This window comes from Orycteropus afer, unplaced genomic scaffold (genome assembly GCF_000298275.1).
Source record: "Orycteropus afer afer isolate SDZICR_OR568_19922 unplaced genomic scaffold, OryAfe1.0 scaffold00001, whole genome shotgun sequence".
NCBI lineage: Eukaryota > Metazoa > Chordata > Mammalia > Tubulidentata > Orycteropodidae > Orycteropus > Orycteropus afer.
In genome coordinates this window covers 18,569,566-18,589,323 of record NW_006921588.1, presented here as the reverse complement: position 1 = coordinate 18,589,323, position 19,758 = coordinate 18,569,566, and the positions used below count along the sequence as shown (strand labels likewise).

Below are 19,758 nucleotides of genomic sequence, written 5' to 3'. Positions count from 1 at the left end.
AGCAATGATATTCCTCATTCCATGTCCTCTTCTGAATTCAGCTTGCATTTCTGGAAGTTCTCTGTCAATATACTGCTGTAACCACTTTTGAATTATCTTCAGTAAGATTTTACTTGCATGTGATATTAATGATATTGTTTGATAATTTCCACATTCTGTGGGATCACCTTTCTTGGGAATGGGTACAAATATGGATCTCTTCCAGCCAGTTGGCCAGGTAGCTGTCTTCCAAATCTCTTGGCATAGACAAGTGAGTGCCTCCAGCACAGCATACTTTTGTTGAAACATCTCAGTGGGTATTATGTCAATTCCTGGAGCCACATTTTTCACCAATTTCTTCAGTGTAGCCTTGACTTCTTTCAATACTATTGGTACTTGATCAAATGCCACCTCCTGAAATGGATGAACATCAACGAATTCTTTTTGGTACAGTGACTTTGTGTATTCTTTCCATTTTCTTTTGATGTTTCCTGCATCATTCAATATTTTGCCCGTAGAATCTTTCAATATTGCAACTTGAGGCTTAAATTTTTTTTCTTCAGTTCTTTCAACTTGAGGAATGCTGATCATGTCCTTCCCTTTTGATTTTCTAACTCAAGGTCTTTGCATATTTCATTATAATTATTGAATTTGTCTTCTCAAGCTGTTCTTTGAAATCTGTTCAGCTCTTTTATCTTGTCATTTCTTCCCTTTGCTTTAGCTACTCTCTGCTCAAGAGCAAATTTCAGAGTCTCTTCTGACATCCATTTTGGTCTTTTCTTCCTTTCCTGTTTTTTCAATGAGCGCTTGCTTTCTTCATGGATGATGCTCTTGATGTCACCCCACAATTCCTCTGGTTTTCAATTATTGGTGTTCAATGCATCAAACCTATTCTTTAGATGTTCTCTAAATTCAGGAGGGATGTAATCAAGGTCATATTTTGGCTCTCATGGACATATTTTAATTGTCTTTAACTTCAAGTTGAACTTGCCTATGAGCAGCTGATGGTCTGGTCCACAATCAGATCCTGGCCTTGTTTTGGTTGAAGATAACGAACTTCTCCATTGCCTCTTTCCACAGATGTAGTCAATATTCCTGTGTGCTCCATCTAGCTAAGTCTGTGTGTATAGCCACCATCTGTGTTCTTGTAAAAAGGTATTTTCAATGAATAAGTCATTGATCTTGCAAAATTCTATCACGTGATCTCCAGCATTGTTTCTATCACCAAGGCCTTATTTTCCAACTACCAGTGATTCTTCTTTGTTTCCAACTTTTGCATTCTAAACACCAGTGATAATCAGCATATCTTGATTTCATGTTCAGTCAATTTCAGACCACAGAAATTGGTTCGATTTCCTCATCTTTGGTTTTGGTGGTTGGTGGGCATATTTCAATAATAGTAGTACTAACTGGTCTTCCTTGCAGGCGTATTGATATTATCCTATCACTGACAGCATTGTCCTTCAGGACAGATCTTGAAATATTCTTTGTGATGATTAATGCCACACCATTGCTCTTCAATCTGTCATTACTGGTATAGTAGATCATATGTTTGTCTGATTCAGAATGGCCAAATCCAGTCCATTTCAGCTCAATAATGCTGAGGATATCAATCTTTATGCATTCCATTTCATTTTTGACAAATTCCAATTTTCCTAGATTCATACTTCACACATTCCATGTTCTGATTACTAATGCACATTTACACCTGTTTCTTCTCATGTTGAGTCATGGCACATCAGCAAATGGAGGTCCAGAAAGCCTTACTCTCTCCACATCATTAATGTCAGCTCTACTCTGAGTAGGCAACTCTTCCTCAGTCATATTTTGAGTGCCTTCTGACATCAGGGGCTCATCTTCCAGCATTATATCAGACAATGTTTCAGGGCTATTCATAAAGTTTTCCAATAATATATCAGACAGTGTTTCACAGCTATTCTTAAGGTTTTCATTGGCCAATTCTTTGAGAAGTGGATAGGCTCTTCCTGCTTCCGAGTCTGTCCTAGTCTGGAAGCTCTGCTGAAACCTGTCCACCATGGGTAACCCTGCTGGCATTTGCAGCACCTGTGGCATAGGCTCCAGCATCATAGCAATACATAAACCACCATAGGATGACAAACTGATAGACAAGTTCGTCTCCCTTAGTTGTTCCAAACCACTCTGCTCACTTTCTGGCATTCCTTAAAGCCACTTCAAACCCCCTGGTGCCCAGCTTCCCTTCCAGGCTGCCCCTTAAGGACACTTCCAAAAGCCCCCAGCACCACTTCCTTTAAGGCCAGCCCTTAAAGCTGCTTCCAAAAGCCCCCACCACCTGGTGCCCAGCTCTGCTTTGGGGCCACCCCTTAAAAGTTACTTCTGAAAATGGCTTTTATAGCTGAACTTAACTTCTAGTACAAACCCCATCGTACACTGTGATGGAAACTTCATTTCAGGTCTTTTAGAGTGTCTCTTCCCCCACATTTGTATCTAGATTGGGGGTTTCAGAGGACGCATATGTGCTTGTGTGGTACCATGGCATAGATAGATTTATGGCCTGATTGTCATTTCTACACCCAAACATCTGCTGAGACATCATTTTTGTTTGGCATTTGGCTACTAGCTCATGCATGCATTGTGAGATGCTCCCTTCTTCCCAATTCTGAGGGATCTTTAGGTCAATCATTGCATCATTCACTGCACACAGGAAACACTGTCTTGTTACTGCCTTCAATTAATTTGTAGAAAATGTTTCCAGGATCCTCGAAGTGTGCCTTTGTATTTCCCAGGCTCACTCAGCAGCCTGTGTGCTCACTAAAATCACAATACTGCCGCAGGCCCATCTGTCCATCATTTCTGGGACCAGGAACATCAGAGTCTTACTATCTTTGTGGATACTATGTGAGATGAAAGCACAGAACTACTATGTCCAGACCCTAGAGAGGTCTGTGGTGTTTTTTCCACCAAGCCTTGGGACTGGATGAGAGAAGGAGTAGAGCTTCTTCTAATGCAGACCAAGTAATCTAAGCTCTCTTTGTTCCCCCTGTTATTCTCACTTCTGCAGGCCAGAGAATTCTTACAGTATTTTGTCAGGTGATAGGGCTTGGAAAAGAATTTTTCTGTTAGTCATCTGAATTGCCTCTCTCAGGAAAAAAAAAAAAAAAATACATTCATAAATTTACACACACACACAGAGCAGAGTAATTTTAGGAACAGGCTAAAAATCCAATTTTTCCAGAAGCTAAGATATAAATGCTCTGTAAACACCCTCAATTCCAAGATCAGAGGAAGAACTACCAATGATTAGAGGTTAGTCATGTCTCCATTGAGCTTTTTAAGAGTAGGTTTTATTCAGAAATATAGATCAACCACCACTATAAAAAACCCACTCTACCCCCATCAGTCTAATTACTATAAGAGAAAAACTGAAGGGGGAAAAGTTACATTCTTAACATTTCATGGAAAGGATATCTTTACTACAGGCAGTCCCCAGGTTATGAACGACTGACTTACATACAACCTGCAGTTATGAATTAACCCTCATAAAGGCTATTACATTAAAAATTTGAGGTACATGCATACAATGGTTTATAATAACAACCAAATGCTACTTTATGATGTGCATCAAAACACTATTATTACTATATTATTATATCAAAGATTATTATATGTTTTAGCATATTTGGAATTGTTTCTTTAATGAGTTTTCTCCACAGAAAAGTATACTATATTCTATGACAAACATTTGACTGACATTAGATATGAACTGGACCTAACTGTTCTGACTTATGCATAAACTAAAGGCAGACTTAGGAACTGCACTCATTCATAATCCAGGCACTGCCTTAGCAAATTTTTCCCCTTTGGGGAGGATATAGACTACGATTTTCTTCTTTAAAGCTAAGGAATAAGCAGAAAGAGGATATTGGCATTTTGTTTTTTGATTGGGCGCCTCTTTGTCCTGGACCTGCCAACTGCCTGAACTACCTGAACAGGAAGAGAAATGTAGAGGGAAGACCTCCTACTCTTCTCCACCTTCACCTGCCTGAGAGATGTCAGATGGCTGTTAAGTGTACTGACACGTCCTAAGAGTTGGTACACAGATAAGAATAGAAGATGCAATTTTTCCAGGACTGCCACAGTTTGGCAGAAAGAGGCACACAGTGCTGAGGAATAGAATCTTTTGCTACAAGTTGGAGGTAAGCTGGAAGATACAGCTAAATTTAACAAGGGACCCTAATATCTAAGGGAACACTTGGAGGGAGCCCTTCATCCTCAAGGTCTGTTAGGATCAACTGTGACCCACAGAAACAGTCAGAATAACAATCCACAATCAGGAATAGCACTGAAACCTTGCCACAGCTGACAATCAAGAAAACTTCCACCTCTCTATCCCTCCATGGTTCACCACAACCTGCGCTGAAGCTAGGTAAGGCTGAGGAGGGGTAGAGTAAGAACAGATTGTACCCCATCTCCAACTCTCAGCTCCAGAGTTTGTGTAGCCAACTCCTAATTCAGCTATGAGATAGTTAATTATATACATAGAACTGAATCTTCTAAACCAAAAAGACTCCTGAATTACAAAAGTGAGAAGTTATGGCCTGAAAGGGTGTTAAGGGAGCTGCTACTCAGTAGGAAACAGAAGTTTGATAAATCAAGCTGAGAAAAATTATTGGAAAAATAAAACCATGTCAGGTCTGCTCCTCATTGAGTTGAGACTAAACAGTAGATACAGGGGAGGAGACAAGACGGTGTCCTGGTGACACACTCCACTCAGTTCCTCTATAACAAAAACTCAAGAAACCAAGTAAAACAGATACAGATGATAATCCTGGAACTCTAAGCACCAAATGAAAGGATAAAGAATTGGATTAAACACCAATTGGAAAAATAAACTGAATGAAAACAGTGATCAAGGAGTGAGACAGAGTGGGAGTCAGATACAGCATGGCCATTTTGAGACACAGAAGCCAACTTCATCGAATCCTCATTAAGACAGAGAAACATTGTAAACAAATCCAGAGTGAAGCAAGATGAGCAGAATAAAAGCTAGATCTAAGAGAGGAAACTGTAGGGGAGTGGGCAAGAATTCCAGTGCCATAGGGAACTGCAGAGTGGGGAGGAGTCAGTACATGGATATGAAACTACTTATCAGTAGTGGGCCCTACTCGTTTGGGTTTAGGCCATGTGGGTAGGAAAGTCTGTGAGATGGTAGGTAGAGATGCTAGTCTCCAGACGGCCCCCTTGCTTCAAATGAGTCAGGGCAAGAACTGGATAATCAACTGCACACACCAAGAAGTGAAAGGAAACTGAGGAAATGTTTCTCTGACTTTCCTCTCCACACCTTCCCAGTGACCAGGGGTAGCCATCCCTCACCCCCACCTTCCCAGTTCCAAGTGACACTCCTCTTACCATCTTTTACCCAGGTGGTTTGTTCAGACTGCCTCCACGTCCCCTCCCCAGTGGCCACTTGCCATATTGCATCCCCAGCAGGCCATGATGTGAGGCTGTGGATTGCTCTTCACCTGCCTGGCACCTGTGTGCTTGACAGGACATGCTCTCACAGACCACATGCCTGCAGCCTCCAATCTTGGAGTGTGTACACGCACAGACCACACATCAATGTTCACTGCCTGTTGTTGAGCACTTACAAATGAGGACTGCACACCTGACTCCTGATGCCTTTGTAGTTCAGTAACACACACATGCAGACCATGCATCAAGTGACTGTCACCTCTGCAGTAAGGGGTGGAAGCATGGGTGGACTGCCTGCCTTTTGTTTCCACATTTGGGGGTGCATGCATGTGCAGACCATGGACCAGGTGCCTGCAGCCTCCACACTCAGGGACATGCACACACCTAGAACATGCACCAGGCCCCTGCCACCTCTGGGGGAATGCACCCATGCAGATCTCATGATAGCCACCACTGTCACTGTGGCCAGCAACAGCATGTGTCCCAGTGGATAATGTGCCATCTGTCCACTGACTTACAGGCACAGGTGACTGCTGCTGAACCACCTCTTCTTTTTTTTCCCTCTTTCTTTCTACTTTATATTTTTTCTTCTATGTTTTCTTTTTCCCACTAATTCTTCCTTTTCATTTGTTTACTTTTTTCCCTCTTCTTGTTCTTCCTTAATTTTTATCCTTTTTTCCACATCCCCTTTTATTTCTTTCTCTTTTTTCTTTCTTCTCTGTCCCATCCAGCAGGAGGCAGACACTGTTTCCTCACTTGTTGTTGTTGTTATGTGCCATCAAGTCGGACCCAACTCATAGCGACCCCTCCTTGGGTTTCTGAGGTAGTATCACTACGGAAGTAGATTGCCCAACCTTCCTTCCTAGGAGTGGTTGGTTTCCTCATGAGTTAACCACACATATCACCTACTTCCCCACCCAACAGATGATTGTCCCACTTGTTCCAACACCATTGGATCAAATGACAGATAGTGGACAACATCTGCTCTTCATGACCAGCAAATAAATATCCAAGCCCACACTCCTACCAGTTACTCCAACTACCCAGACATAGGTGAGGAACACCCCAGTGCTGCCAAACTAGCAAAGTAGCACACATACTCTGATAACTCAGGTACAACAAAATAAAGCAAAACAAAAAATGAAGGTGAAACATGCCAACACATAAACCAAAACCAAACTCACTGCTATTGAGTAGATTTGACTCATAGCGACCCCTCCTTGGGTTTCTGAGGTGGTTTCTCACAATGCCACCAATATGTCTCACAGACAGCAGACAACTTTGAATCCAGCAAAGACACAGGGCAAGATGGCTCAAGCAAGTTACCAAAACAAATAAGCAGGAAACCTCCTTGAGAAAGAACAGTTAATAGAAATGTCTGGTAAAGAATTCAAAAGATATAGAGCCATCCAAGAGATCAAGGAAATCACAAACAAAATCAAGGAAAATACAGACAATATCTTAGAAGAATTCAGGAAAACAAAATAGGAGAAAAATGACAAAATAAATAGACAATTAGAAACAATACAGAAAGAACAATTAGAAATCCAGAAGATTAACTCTAAAATTTCAGAGATAGCTAACACATTGGAAAGACAAAAGAGTAGAAATGAAACAACAGAAGAATGAATCAACAAAGTAGAAGACAACCAACCCATTGACAATGAGGAAAAATCAGAAAAAAGAATGAAGAAATATGAAGAAAGCTTAATAGTTGTATGGGACACTACCAAGAAGAAAAATTTAAGTGCGAACGGAATTTCAGAACAGGAAGAGGCAACAAAAAATACAGAGAGAATTGTCAAAGATTTGCTAGCAGAATACTTCGCTAATATATCATGAAAGATGAAAAGATGTTCATCCAAGAATTTCAACAAACACCATATAGGATAGATTCCAAAATAAAATCAGCAAGACATATCATAAACAAATTTTCCAAAACCAAAGACCAAGAAAAATCTTGAAAGTGGCTCAGGAAAAGTGGAAAGTCACCTACAAAGGATAACCAATAAGACTAAGCTCTGATTTTTTCACAGAAACCATGCAGCCAAGAAGGCAATGTAATGACATATGTAAAACCCCAAAGAAAAAACATTGCCAATGAAGAATTATATATCCAGGAAAGCTGCCCTGCAAAAATTTCAGAGATTGATAACACATTAGGAAGAAAAAAGAGTAGAACTGAAACAACAGAAGAATGAATCAACAAAGTAGAAGACAACCCACTGACATATAAGTTAGGACATTTCCAGAAAAACAGAAATTAAGGGAATCTGTAATATCTAGACCACCCTTACAAGAAATGCTACAGCAAGTCTTTTAGACTCTTCTTAAGAGAACCAACAATTTTAGACAACAATCCAAGACTAAGACACATAAAGACATCACCAAGGAACTAACCCAGAAAAAATAATTCTCAAAAATAAAATAAACCTAAAAGACTGGAAATAGGTAACCAGAGATGTTAGTCTGTAAATGATGACAACTACAAAGCAAAAAGAGAAAATAAATACTGTAATTACAGAACTTCCAAATAGAGAGGCATTCAAGATGATATCAAGATAGAACAGACTTTTTCATTTATGAAGATAAGTACAAAGAACATTAATAAACCTTCTAAACAAATTAAGAAAGAAAATCATAAGGACTTAGTAAACACAAGATCAATAGCCAAGAAGATAATGAAAAGAAAATCTAGTAACAAAATGAATTCAGCACAGAAAAATATATGGAACAAAGAAATTATCAGCACCAAAATAAAAAACAGAAAACAATGACAGTAGTAAATTCAAACTTATCCAAAATTACACTAAATGCAAATGGATTAAATGAACCAGTCAAGAGAAAAAGAGTGGCAGAATGGATACAAAAACAGGACCCATCAATACGCTCCCTATAAGAGACTTACCATAGACATAAAGATAAAAATTAACTAAAAATTAAAGGATTAAAAAAAAAAAAACCTAACTATCATTGAGTTGATTCAACTCATAGCGACCCCTCCTTGGATTTCCAAGGCAGTATCTCTACAGAAGTAGATTGCCCAATCTTCCTTCCAAGGAAAAATTAAAGGATGGGGGGTGGGGAATAAACCAAATGGCAACCAAAAAGGAGAAGGAATGTCAGTATTAATTTCTGATAAAATAGTCTTCAGGCTAAAACCAGCATAAGAGAAAAGCAAGGGCATTATATAATGATAAAAGGGTCAATCTAGCAAGAGGATATAACTATAATAAATACCTATACACCCAATGAAAGAGCCCCCAGATACACAAATAAACATTAAAATAATTGAAAAGCGAAAAAGACAACTCCATAATAGTAGGAGACCTTAACACACCAATTTTGATCAAGGACAGAACAAACTAGCAAGAAATTCAACAAATAAAAAAATCAAAAATAAATGTTACGGTCAAACATCTTGACCTCATAGATATATGTACAGAAAACTCATGCAACAGAAACATAATACATATTCTTTTTCAGTGCACATAGAATATTCTCCAGAGCAGACCATATGTCAGACCACAAAGGAAGCCTCAATAAATTTAAAAACATCAAAATGATATAAATTATCTTCTGAGAGCCCAATACTATAAATTAGGAATCAGTAATAGGCAGATCAGGAGAGAAATACCACATACATGGAAACTAAATAACATCCTGTTTAAAAATTATTGGATAATAGAAGACGTAAGTGAAATTTTTTAAAATTCCTAAAATCAAATGAGAATATACCAAAACGATTGGGATACAACAAAAGAAGTACTCAGAGGAAAATTTATAGCAATAAAAACACACATAAAAAAAAAAAGAAGAAATCAAAATCAACACCCAAATACAACAACTCCAACAATTACAAAAAGAGCAGCAAAAAAAGCCTACAATGACAAGAAGAAAGGTAATAATGAAGATTATAGCAGAAATAAGTGATCTAGAAAACTGAAGAACAATAGCACAACTAGAAGTTGGTTCTCCAAAAAAGATTAACAGAACCGACAAACCACTGGTAAATTTAACAAAGAGAAGATGCAAATAACTTGAATAACATATAACATGGGCAATGCCACAACAGAACAAACAGATATAAAATGATAATAATGGAATACTAGGAAAACAGTACTCCCAATACATTTGAAAAAACCAGAAGAAATGGACAAATTTCTAGTAACACAGGACATACCTAACATAGCAGACTGAAGTAGAAAAATTTGAACAGACTAATCACAAAAGAAAAAAATTGACCAGACCATTTAAAAAAAAAAAAAAAAACCCTCCCCAAAACAACTACAAAAAGTCCTGGCCCACACAGCTTCATGGGTAAAGTCTACTAAATATTCAAAGAAGAACTGATACCAATTCTACTCAAACTATTCCAGAAAACAGAAAAGGATGGAATACTCCCAAATTCATTCTATGAAGCAAACATAATTGATTTCAAAGCCAGGCAAATGTACTTCTGAAAAAGAAAAGTATAGACTGATATCTCTAATAATCATAGATGAAAATGTTCTCAACAAAATCCTAGCCAACAGAATGCAACAACATTTTATATATATATATATATATATATATATACACACACACACACACACACACACACCATGACCAAGTGGGATTCATAACAGATATAGAAGAATCGTTCATTAGGAAAACAATCAATGTAATCTATTACATAAATACAAAATCAATCGATACTGAAAAGGCATTTGATAAAAGCTAACACACATTTCTCATAAACACTCCCAGCAAAATAGGAATAGAGGGAATTTCGTAACATAATTAAGAGCATAAACATAAAACCAATGGACAATCGTGATCCCCAATAGAGAGACTGAAAGCATTCCCCCTGTGAATGAGAATCAGACAAGGATACCTTCTGTCAACCACTGCTACTCAATGTTGTATTGTAAGTCCTCACCAGAGCAATATGTTATGAAGGGGAAATAAAAATCATCTACATTGGTAAAGAAATAAAATTATCCCTAATTGTAGATGATATGATCCTATACAGAGAAAATCCCAGAGACTCAGAAAGAAAACTACTAGAATAATTGAAAGATTCAGTAAAGTGGCAGGGTACAAGATCAACATACAAAAATCAAATTTATCTACACTAACAGAGAGAAATCTGAAAAGGAAATAAAGAAAACAGTATCATTTACCATTGTTGTTTTTGTTGTTATTTGCCATCGAGTCGGACCCAACTCATAGCGACCTCTCCTTGGGTTTCCAAGACAGTATCACTACGGAAGTAGCTTGCCCAACCTTCCTTCCGAGGAGTGGCTGGTAGGTTTGAACCGCCAGCCATCTGGTTAGCAGTCAAGTGCCTTAGGCACTATGCTACCAGAGCTCCTAGCTACCCCAAAATTAAAATATTTAGGAATAAACCTAATCAAAGATATAAAATATTTGTACAAAGAAAACTACAAAACACTATTGCAAGAAACCAAAAGAGACCTACATAAATGGAAGAACATACCATGCTCATGGATATGAGGACTTAACACTGTGAAAATGTCAATACAATCCAAAATGATTTATAGATATAATGCAATCCCTATCCAGATTCCATTAATATTTTTTAAAGAAATGAAAGAATTAATCACTATCTTTATTTGGAAAGGAAAGAGACCTTGCAGAAGCAAAGCATTATCAAAAAAGAACAATATAAGGAGCCTACACCTCCAATCTCAAAACCTACTATACAGCTATGGTAGTCAAAACAGTCTGGTACTGACACAATGACAGACATGTAGCCCAGTGGAATAGAATAGAGAACAAGGAAGTAAATCTCTCCACCTATGGACAGCTGATCTTTGGCAAAATGCCTAAATCTGCTAAATGGGAAGAGATAGTCTCTTTAACAAATGGTGCTTGCGAAACTGGTTATCTATTTGCAAAAAAATGAAAGAAGATCCATACCTCACACCATACACACAGAATAACTCAAGATGGATAAAAGACCTAAATATAAAACCTAAAATTATAAAGATCATCAAAGAAATATAGGGCAAACTTAGGGGCCCTTATTCATGACATAAATAGATTATAGACATACCCAAAATGCATAAACAGCAGAAGATAAACTAGGTAACTCAAAACTAAAGAAAGCAAACTCACTGCCATGGAGTTGAATCTGACTCATAGCCACTCCCTTTGGGTTTCTGAGGTGGTAAATCTTTATGGAAGTAGATTGCCCAGTCTTCCTTCTGCAGAGTGACTGGTAGGTTTGAACCCCTACTTCTGGTTAGCAGCCAAATGCTTTAAGCACTATGCCACCAGAGCTCTTTAAACTAGGTGACTAGGACCTCCTAAAAATTAAATATTTATGTGCATCAAAAGACTTCTCTAAAAGTGAAAACAGAATCCATAGATTGCAAAAAAATATTTGGAAATGAAATACGTGATGTGGGAGTTAAGTTTGTGTGTCAATTTGGCTGAGCCTGGTTGAGTCGCTGGGCAGCTGGATGTAGTATTCCCCATGATGAGACTGGTAATCCACTCCATGGTGGAATCTACTGTGAGCAGCTGAGTAGATGCCTTAGGGATGTGGTCTGTTTTCTATATACAAGGAGAAGCCTTGGTGAATGGTCTCTAGCTTATGGCATGCTTGAACCCTGCATGTAGCCATGTCACTGTTCAGCAGCCTGCCATGCTCTGCCAACCTTGGGACTTTCCATGGACTTGAATTTAATGGCCTGCCATTTGGTTTGGTAATACTGGGACTGTGCCTTTTTACTTGTCAACCTTGGGCTTGTCAGTTTCAGCAGCCAGCAGCTATCTGAGTGAAGAGATGCCTCTAGCTTCAGTGGGCCAGGAGCAAGAGGCAGAGCTGAAGCCCAAGGTTGAGGGGCTTTCACAGAGCCCCTAGAGCCTGGCACTTTGAACTCCAGACTTAAAGCCTCCAAAATTTTAAAAGAATAAACTGCTGTTTGTTAAAGCCATTCCATTTGTGGTATATTCTTTTCAGAGTGGCACTAGGTAACCAAAACAAGTAAGTGCCTCCGGTGCAGCATCCATTTGTTGAAACATCTTAATGGGTATTCCAGCTATTCCTGGAGCCTTGTTTTTTGCCAATTCCTTCAGTGCAGCTTTGACTTCTTCCTTCAATACCATTGGTTCTTGATCATATGGCATGTCCTAAAATGGATGAACATCGACCAATTTTTTTTGGTACAGTGACTGTGTATTCATTCCATCTTCTTTTGATGTTTCCTGCATCATTCAATATTTTGCCCATAGATGTTTCCTGCATCATTCAATATATTGCCCATAGAATCTTTCAATATTACAACTTGAGGCTTGAATTTTTTACTTCCATTCTTTCAGCTTGAGAAATGCTGAGCATGTTCTTCCCTTTTGGTTTTCTAACTCCAGGTCTTTTCACATTTCATTATATAATTGACTGTCTTCTCGAGCTGCTCTTTGAAATCTTCTGTTCGGCTCTCTTATTGTGTCGTTTCTTCCATTTTCTTTAGCTACTCTCCATTCAAGGACTTGTTTCAGAGTCTCTTCTGACATCCATTTTGGTCTTTACCTCCTTTCCTGTCTTTTTAATGACTTTTTGCTTTCTTCCTGGATGAAGTTCTTGATGTTATTCCACAATTCCTCTGGTTTTCACTAACTTGTGTTCAATGTCTCAAATCTATTCTTGATGGTCTGTTCCACAGTCAGCTCCTGGCCTTGTTTTGGCTGAAGATACTGAGCTTCTCCATTGCCTCTTTCCACAGATGTAGTCAATCTGATTCCTGTGTAGTCCATCTGGTGATGTCCACATGTACAGCCACCATTTGTGTTGTTAGAAAGAGATATTTCCAATTGATAAGTCATTGGTCTTACAAAATCCTATCATGTACTCTCCAGTGTTATTTCTCTCACTAAGGCCATATTTTCCAACTACTGGTGATTCTTCCTTATTTCCAACTTTTGCATTCCAATCACCAGTGATGATCAACACATCTTGATGGTATATTTGAGCAATTTCAGACTGCAGAAGTTAGTGAAAATCTTCAATTTCCTCATCTTTGGCTTTGGTGGTTGGTGTGTAATTAGGAATAATAGTAGTATTAACTGATCTTCCTTGTAGGCATATGGACGCTATCCTATCACTGACAGCATTATACTTTAGGATAGATCTTGAAACATTCTTTGTGACAGTGAATGTCATACCATTCCTTTTCAATTTGTCATTCCCAGCATAGTAGATCATATGGTTGTCTGATTCAAAAATGCCCAAAACCAGTCCATTTCAGCTCACTATGCCTAGAATATAGATTTTTATGTGTTCTATTTCATTTTTGACAACTTCCAATTTTCTTAGATTCATTCTTCATACATTCCATGTTTTGATTGTTAATGGATGTTTGCAGCTGTAATAATAGCAAAGTTCAGTAAGACAGAAAACAACAAATTGTTGGTGAAAAGAGATTAGAACTCTCATACACAGCTGGTGGGACTGTAAAATGGTATAACCACTGTGGATAATGGTTTGGTGCTTCTTAAAATGTTGGAAATAGAAATACCATTTGATCCAGATATTGTACTACAAGGCATATATCCTAATGAAGTGAGAACTGGCACATGAATAAATATACACACAGAACTGTTCACAATAGCAAAGAGATGGAAACAACCTGTGATAGTTAGAGTTGTATGTCAACTTGACTAGACCATGATTCTGAATGGTTTAAGTAGTTGTGATGTGGTTGTTCCCATGATGAGATCTGATGTATATGCTTTAAGCAGTCAATCAACTGAAAGGGAGTTTCATCAGGGGTGTGGCCTGCTTCCAATATATAAACGGACATCCTGGGAAAATCTGGGAACCTTCTGTAGATCTGGATCCTGTTGTGCTGCCTGCAACTGTCCTGTGAGCCTGCTGATCTTGGATTCATCATCTGCCAAAGTCAGCAACCTGTTATACTGCCTGCCAATTTTGAGACTTGCCAGCCTCTATAAGTCTGAGCCATTTTTCTAAGATAAATTTCTCTCTCTCTCTCTCTCTATATATATATATATATATACACACACACACACACACATATACACACACACGCACGCACACATATATATATACACACATATATAAGCTTTACTGGTTTTGCTTCTCTAGAGAACCCAGCATAAGACACAACCTAAGTGCCCATCAGCAGATGAATGGATAAATAAAGTAAGGTACATACACACAATGGAATACTATGCAACTTTAAGAATAATGAATAATCTATGAAACACCTCATATTGTGAATGAACCTGGAGGATATTACGCTGAGAGAAATAAGTCAATCACAATAGGAAAATTACTGTAGGTGTTCACTATTATAAAGTCTGGGAAACGTTTACACACAGAACAAAACATTCTTTGATGGTTACTAGAGATGGGAAGGGAGGAGAAGGAAAATTACTAACTAGATAATTGACACATATTAATTTGGGTGAAGGGAAAGGCAATATACAATAAAGGGAAAATCAGCATAATATAACTAAGGCAAAGGAAAACATGGAGAGGTACACGGAAGGAACAGATACAAAGAGAAATTCTATTACATATACAATCCTGCAACATCAGAAATAAACAATAATCTACAAGTGTATACATAGGCAGACAAGCAAGCTGAAAAGGCATGGATAGGGGAATTGGGACTACACTTGCAATTATATATAGATTTGGCAGAGGCTATTTCTATATATGTATTTGTATGTGCTATAAATATATCCATGTATTTAGTAGAGCAATCAGGAGAAAAAGTTTTGAAAATTTCTTAGCCATAACCAAACACCTTGAGGTAACCAGTTACTGGGCTTGGTGGCTTGTGACCACAGTCTCTGGAGACAGCTAAGTCAATTGGCATAAAATACTTCACAAAGACAATGTTTTACACCTTACTGTGGTGAGTAGTGACTGTGGTCTTAAAAACTAGTAAGAGGCCATCTGACATGAAATTATTGGTCTCTCTTCTTCTGAAGCCAAGAAGAGGGAAGAAAATAAAAAACACATGAAAACAAATGGTCCAAAGGACTAATGGACTACATGAGCTTCAGCCTCCTTGACTCTGAGACCAGAAGAACTAGATGGTTACTGAGTGCTCTGAAAGGTATCACAATGGAAAGTTTTGGATTGAGTGAGAGAAAAATATGGAACAGAACTCAAAATGATTAAAAAAAAAAAAAGATCAGGCTTATTGGTCTGATAGACTGGTAGAACCCCAGATACTGTGGCCTTTAGTCACCCTTCAAGCCTAGAATTGAACACATCCCCATGTGTCAACTTTCAGCCAAACAGCAGACAGTCCTACAAAGTGAACAATAACACCAGGGAGGTAAACACTCCTTAGAACAATCAAACACGGGAGATGGAAAGGGCAGCCTTTGCCCAGTGATAAAGATCAGAAGGCAGGAAGGGATAGAAAAGAAGGATGAATGGAAACAGCAAACACAAGGAGACAGTGGGAAGAGTGCTGTTACATTGTAGGGATTGCAATCAATATCAAAAAACACAATGTGTATGAATTGTTGAATGGAAAACCAATTTTCTCTGCAAGCTTTCACCCAAATCATTATAAAAAGTTAACAATAAATAAACAGTCAATCAATGGGTACATATATATGTGCACACAGAACAGCACTGAGATATATTCTGCTTTATATCCTGCTGTTCTGCTTAATGTAGTATCATGGATGACTGTCTCATATTTAGATATTCTTCAGAAATATCATTTTTAACACTTATAGTTTCTATCATTCATCTAGAGGAACACTGGTGGTACAGTGGTTAAGCACTTGGTTGCTAATCAAAAGTCAATGGTTTAAACCTACTAGCCACTCTGCAAGAAAAAGATTTGACAGTCTTTATCCTTCCATAAAGATTAAAGACTTGGAAACCTCTGTTCTACAGGGTCACCCCTTGGAAGGAAGATGGGCAATCTACTTCTGCAGTGATACTGCCTCGGAAACCCAAGGAGGGGTCGCTATGAGTTGGGTCTGACTCAACGGCACATAACAACAACAACAACAACAGGGTCACTATGAGTCGGAATCAACTCCACAGCAACAGATTTGGTTTATCATTCATTTTTAAGTGTACTGTAATATGTTTAACCTTCCTATTGCTGAATATTCGGGATAAATCTAATTTGGGATTTAACGTCATATCATTATGTTGTCCACACATATGTTGTTGTTATGTGCCATCGAGTCAGACCCGACTCATAGTGACACCTCTTCGGGTTTCGGAGACAGTATCTCTATGGAAGTAGATTGCCCAACCTTCCTTCTGAGGAGTGGCTGGTGGGTTTGAACCACAGCCTTCTGGTTAGCAGTCAAGTGGCTTAGGCACTATAGTACCAGAGCTCCTGTCCATACACATATCTACGCTTAATTTCTATTTCCTAAGAGAAGACCTTACTATACCTGTTTTTTTCAACTGAAAGGATTAACACTAACCACTTTCAGAGATGACTTCAAAGTCTTCGGAGAATGGATAATTGACTGTATCATAAATACATGAAAATTGCCCAAGGCCTGATGTACAACTTGAAAAGCTGTCTAATTTTCTTACCCATTTTACTATAGGTTAATACACTGTGTTATACTACATGATGTTTTATTTCTAGAATGTAACTGTACTATTCTCTGTATGTTTTGGAGACCCTGGGTGGTGCAAGTGGTTTGCAATCCAGTACTAACACAAAGGTTGGCTTTCAAGCTCAACCAGTGACACCACTGAAGAAAGGCCTAGTGATCTACGTCCATAAAGATTACAGTCAAGAAAAACCGATTGAGCTCATTTCTACCTTGTAACACATGGGGTCTCCAGGAGTCAGAAGTGACTTGATGGTGACAAGTTTAGTTTCCCAAAGTGAGACTGTTTGCTATAATAGCAACTATTACTGACCACAAGTTTAACACATAGGTCTGAATTGTATCTGTTTTGCATTGCATTGTAGGAAAATAGTGGTGAACAACAATGACTTCACTATCATTTGAAGTTAGAACTCTCAATCTGACACTACTATATGAACACGGAATACTATTTCCTCTCTCTGTATCTCGGATCCTAATCTGTAAGTTGAGGATAATTATAGTTGATGAGAGAATTAAAAGAAAATTCATAGAGTGCTTAGGGCTAGAACATGGCACATAGGAAACGTTCAATTAATATTAGCTACTTTTATTACTATTTATTAGAGGTCACAGGTTAACCACAATTTACGCATAGATATAATGCATAATAATTACATACACGTAATTCAAACCTTTACTCAAGCCATTATTTGTTCCCTGATTTCAGACTGTTAGTTTTAAACCTAACATTAACTATATTCTAGTATGTAAATACACACACATTCACACATCTATGAATAATTATAATAATAATAAATAAATGGAAAATTGAAAAAATAACTCTTCACTCTTATCAGTGTGTGTCCTACATCCTGTTCTTTCACAGCACATTAAGTACTGATTGAGAGAAAGTAGTTTTGAAAAATTAAAACATATGCTGAATACAAAGTAGTTATATTTATTTTAAAATATAAAGATCCCTCTTGTTATTTACAGTGCATGCACACACACATACACACACTTTTCACTGAAGTTTAATGTGGATCATGGAGTAAATCTGTGAAATCAAGAACCACATAACAGCACGGAGTGAACACCAACAACCAGTTTTTCTGTCATCTAACTTCACGTTGAGGCCTCATTACCAGGGCCAACACTTGCTGGAGTGGAATTTGGAGCTCTTCCCCCACATTTACACAGAGACTTATCTTTGGCCTCCCACATAAACCTGGATAGGATGACCACATTTTTGCAGAAATCTTCACCATGAATAACAGTAAATTTTATTTCGTTCTGCCACAGTGAAGGTAACAGATGACCAGCAAGGGGGAGGAGGAGGGGCTGCCCAAGGATAAGGTAATGGGTCTGAAAGGCTGTTTAGAAGTCAGGACAAATGCCAGAGTACCCAAATTCCTAAGCTTCTGCCTCCATCCAGCCCACAGGAAAAAGTGAGACACAAGTGAATGTGATTATGGTGCCTGAGCTCAGAGGTGAGCATTGTTGGTTCTGGCAATGCCTGTTTCTATTGTTAGAACACCACCAACACATTCCTGGCACCTCCATAAAAGAACATGACAACTCTAACACACAAGATTAATGTTCCTTCTTGCATGAAGAGATGTTATAAATAAAGCTGCAGCTTTTTATATAATATCAAGTAGTACATTATCCAATAGAAAGCAGATGAAGAAAACCAAAGAAAGCTTAGTTTTCCAAAGAGGGGAAAATTTCGTGTCGCTGATCTATTTTAAACACATTTCAAAATACAATAGGAAAGGTCCACACACCATGAGGATATAGGAAGCCTATATAGTCCAATATACAAATTTTGCATGTACAAATACAGATGCATAGATATATATATAGAGAGAGAGATGTATATAATAATAATAAATATACTGAGAAGTGACAAACAGCTCTTGGCTTTTGCTATAGGGAAAAGAATAAATAATACTGGGGTGGTAATTTTAGGCTAAAGACCAGTCTTGCTCTAAATCCTTCATTTGCAAGAGCAGAATCATTTTCTCCCAGAAGTCAATGGAAGCCCCAGTCCCTCCTTCCTACCTGTGCTGGTGTTGGTGTTGGGGCTGGCCAGCAGTGGCCCTGAGCCCTGAGCTGGAGGCAGGGGCTGCCCGTCACTCAGCTGCTTGACTCGCTTGCGGTGGGACTTGCCATTGTAGTGGACCTGGGCCTGAGCTTCAGAGTTCAGCTGGATGTTGCACACCTCACAGAAGGAGAACAGAATTTTCTTCCTCTCTTTATTCAGCTGGTCCTCAAAACTGTCGTTCTGTACCCCCTTTTCTTCAAAACCCTGGAGAAAAGTTGCCATATTCATAATTCCATCTTCAAGGTGGTTGTCAGGGCTTAAGGGGTACGTCATACCTAGAAAACAAAAATAGTAAAACTGCTTGTGAAATTATATGTGCCTTGTTGCTTGCCAGTATGATTACCATTAATTTTCATGATATGGTTTAAACTATAAATTCTCCTAGCTTCGCAGTGGTCACTCCTGAAAAAATTCATCAAGAAGTGAACAAATACGGTCTTTGAACATGCTGTTCCCTCTGTCTAGAGTACATTCTACTCTCCCCTCCCCACTTCTCTCATTACGTCATAGCTCCTTGGCCCTTTTAACTTCTGCCTCATCATAGATTTCTTCCTGAAGAATCATGCTTTCCAAGGAACCTTCTGACCTGGAAATCCCAGTCACATGCTTGCATAGTGCTGTGTGACCTCCCTTCGCTACCACTTATTGGGGTGTAC

General features: G+C 38.4%; 1 protein-coding gene across 1 annotated transcript in view; it reads right to left on the bottom strand.

Annotated features, from left to right (window-relative positions):
• Positions 1–19,375, bottom strand: part of ZNF385B (zinc finger protein 385B) — a 485,706-nt gene extending 466,331 nt beyond the window's left edge. Inside the window, exon 1 of the mRNA XM_042780392.1 lies at positions 19,060–19,375. Coding sequence (XP_042636326.1) covers positions 19,060–19,375 — 316 coding nt within the window. The remainder of the gene's footprint in view (positions 1–19,059) is intronic.
• Positions 19,376–19,758: the final 383 nt, after the last annotated feature.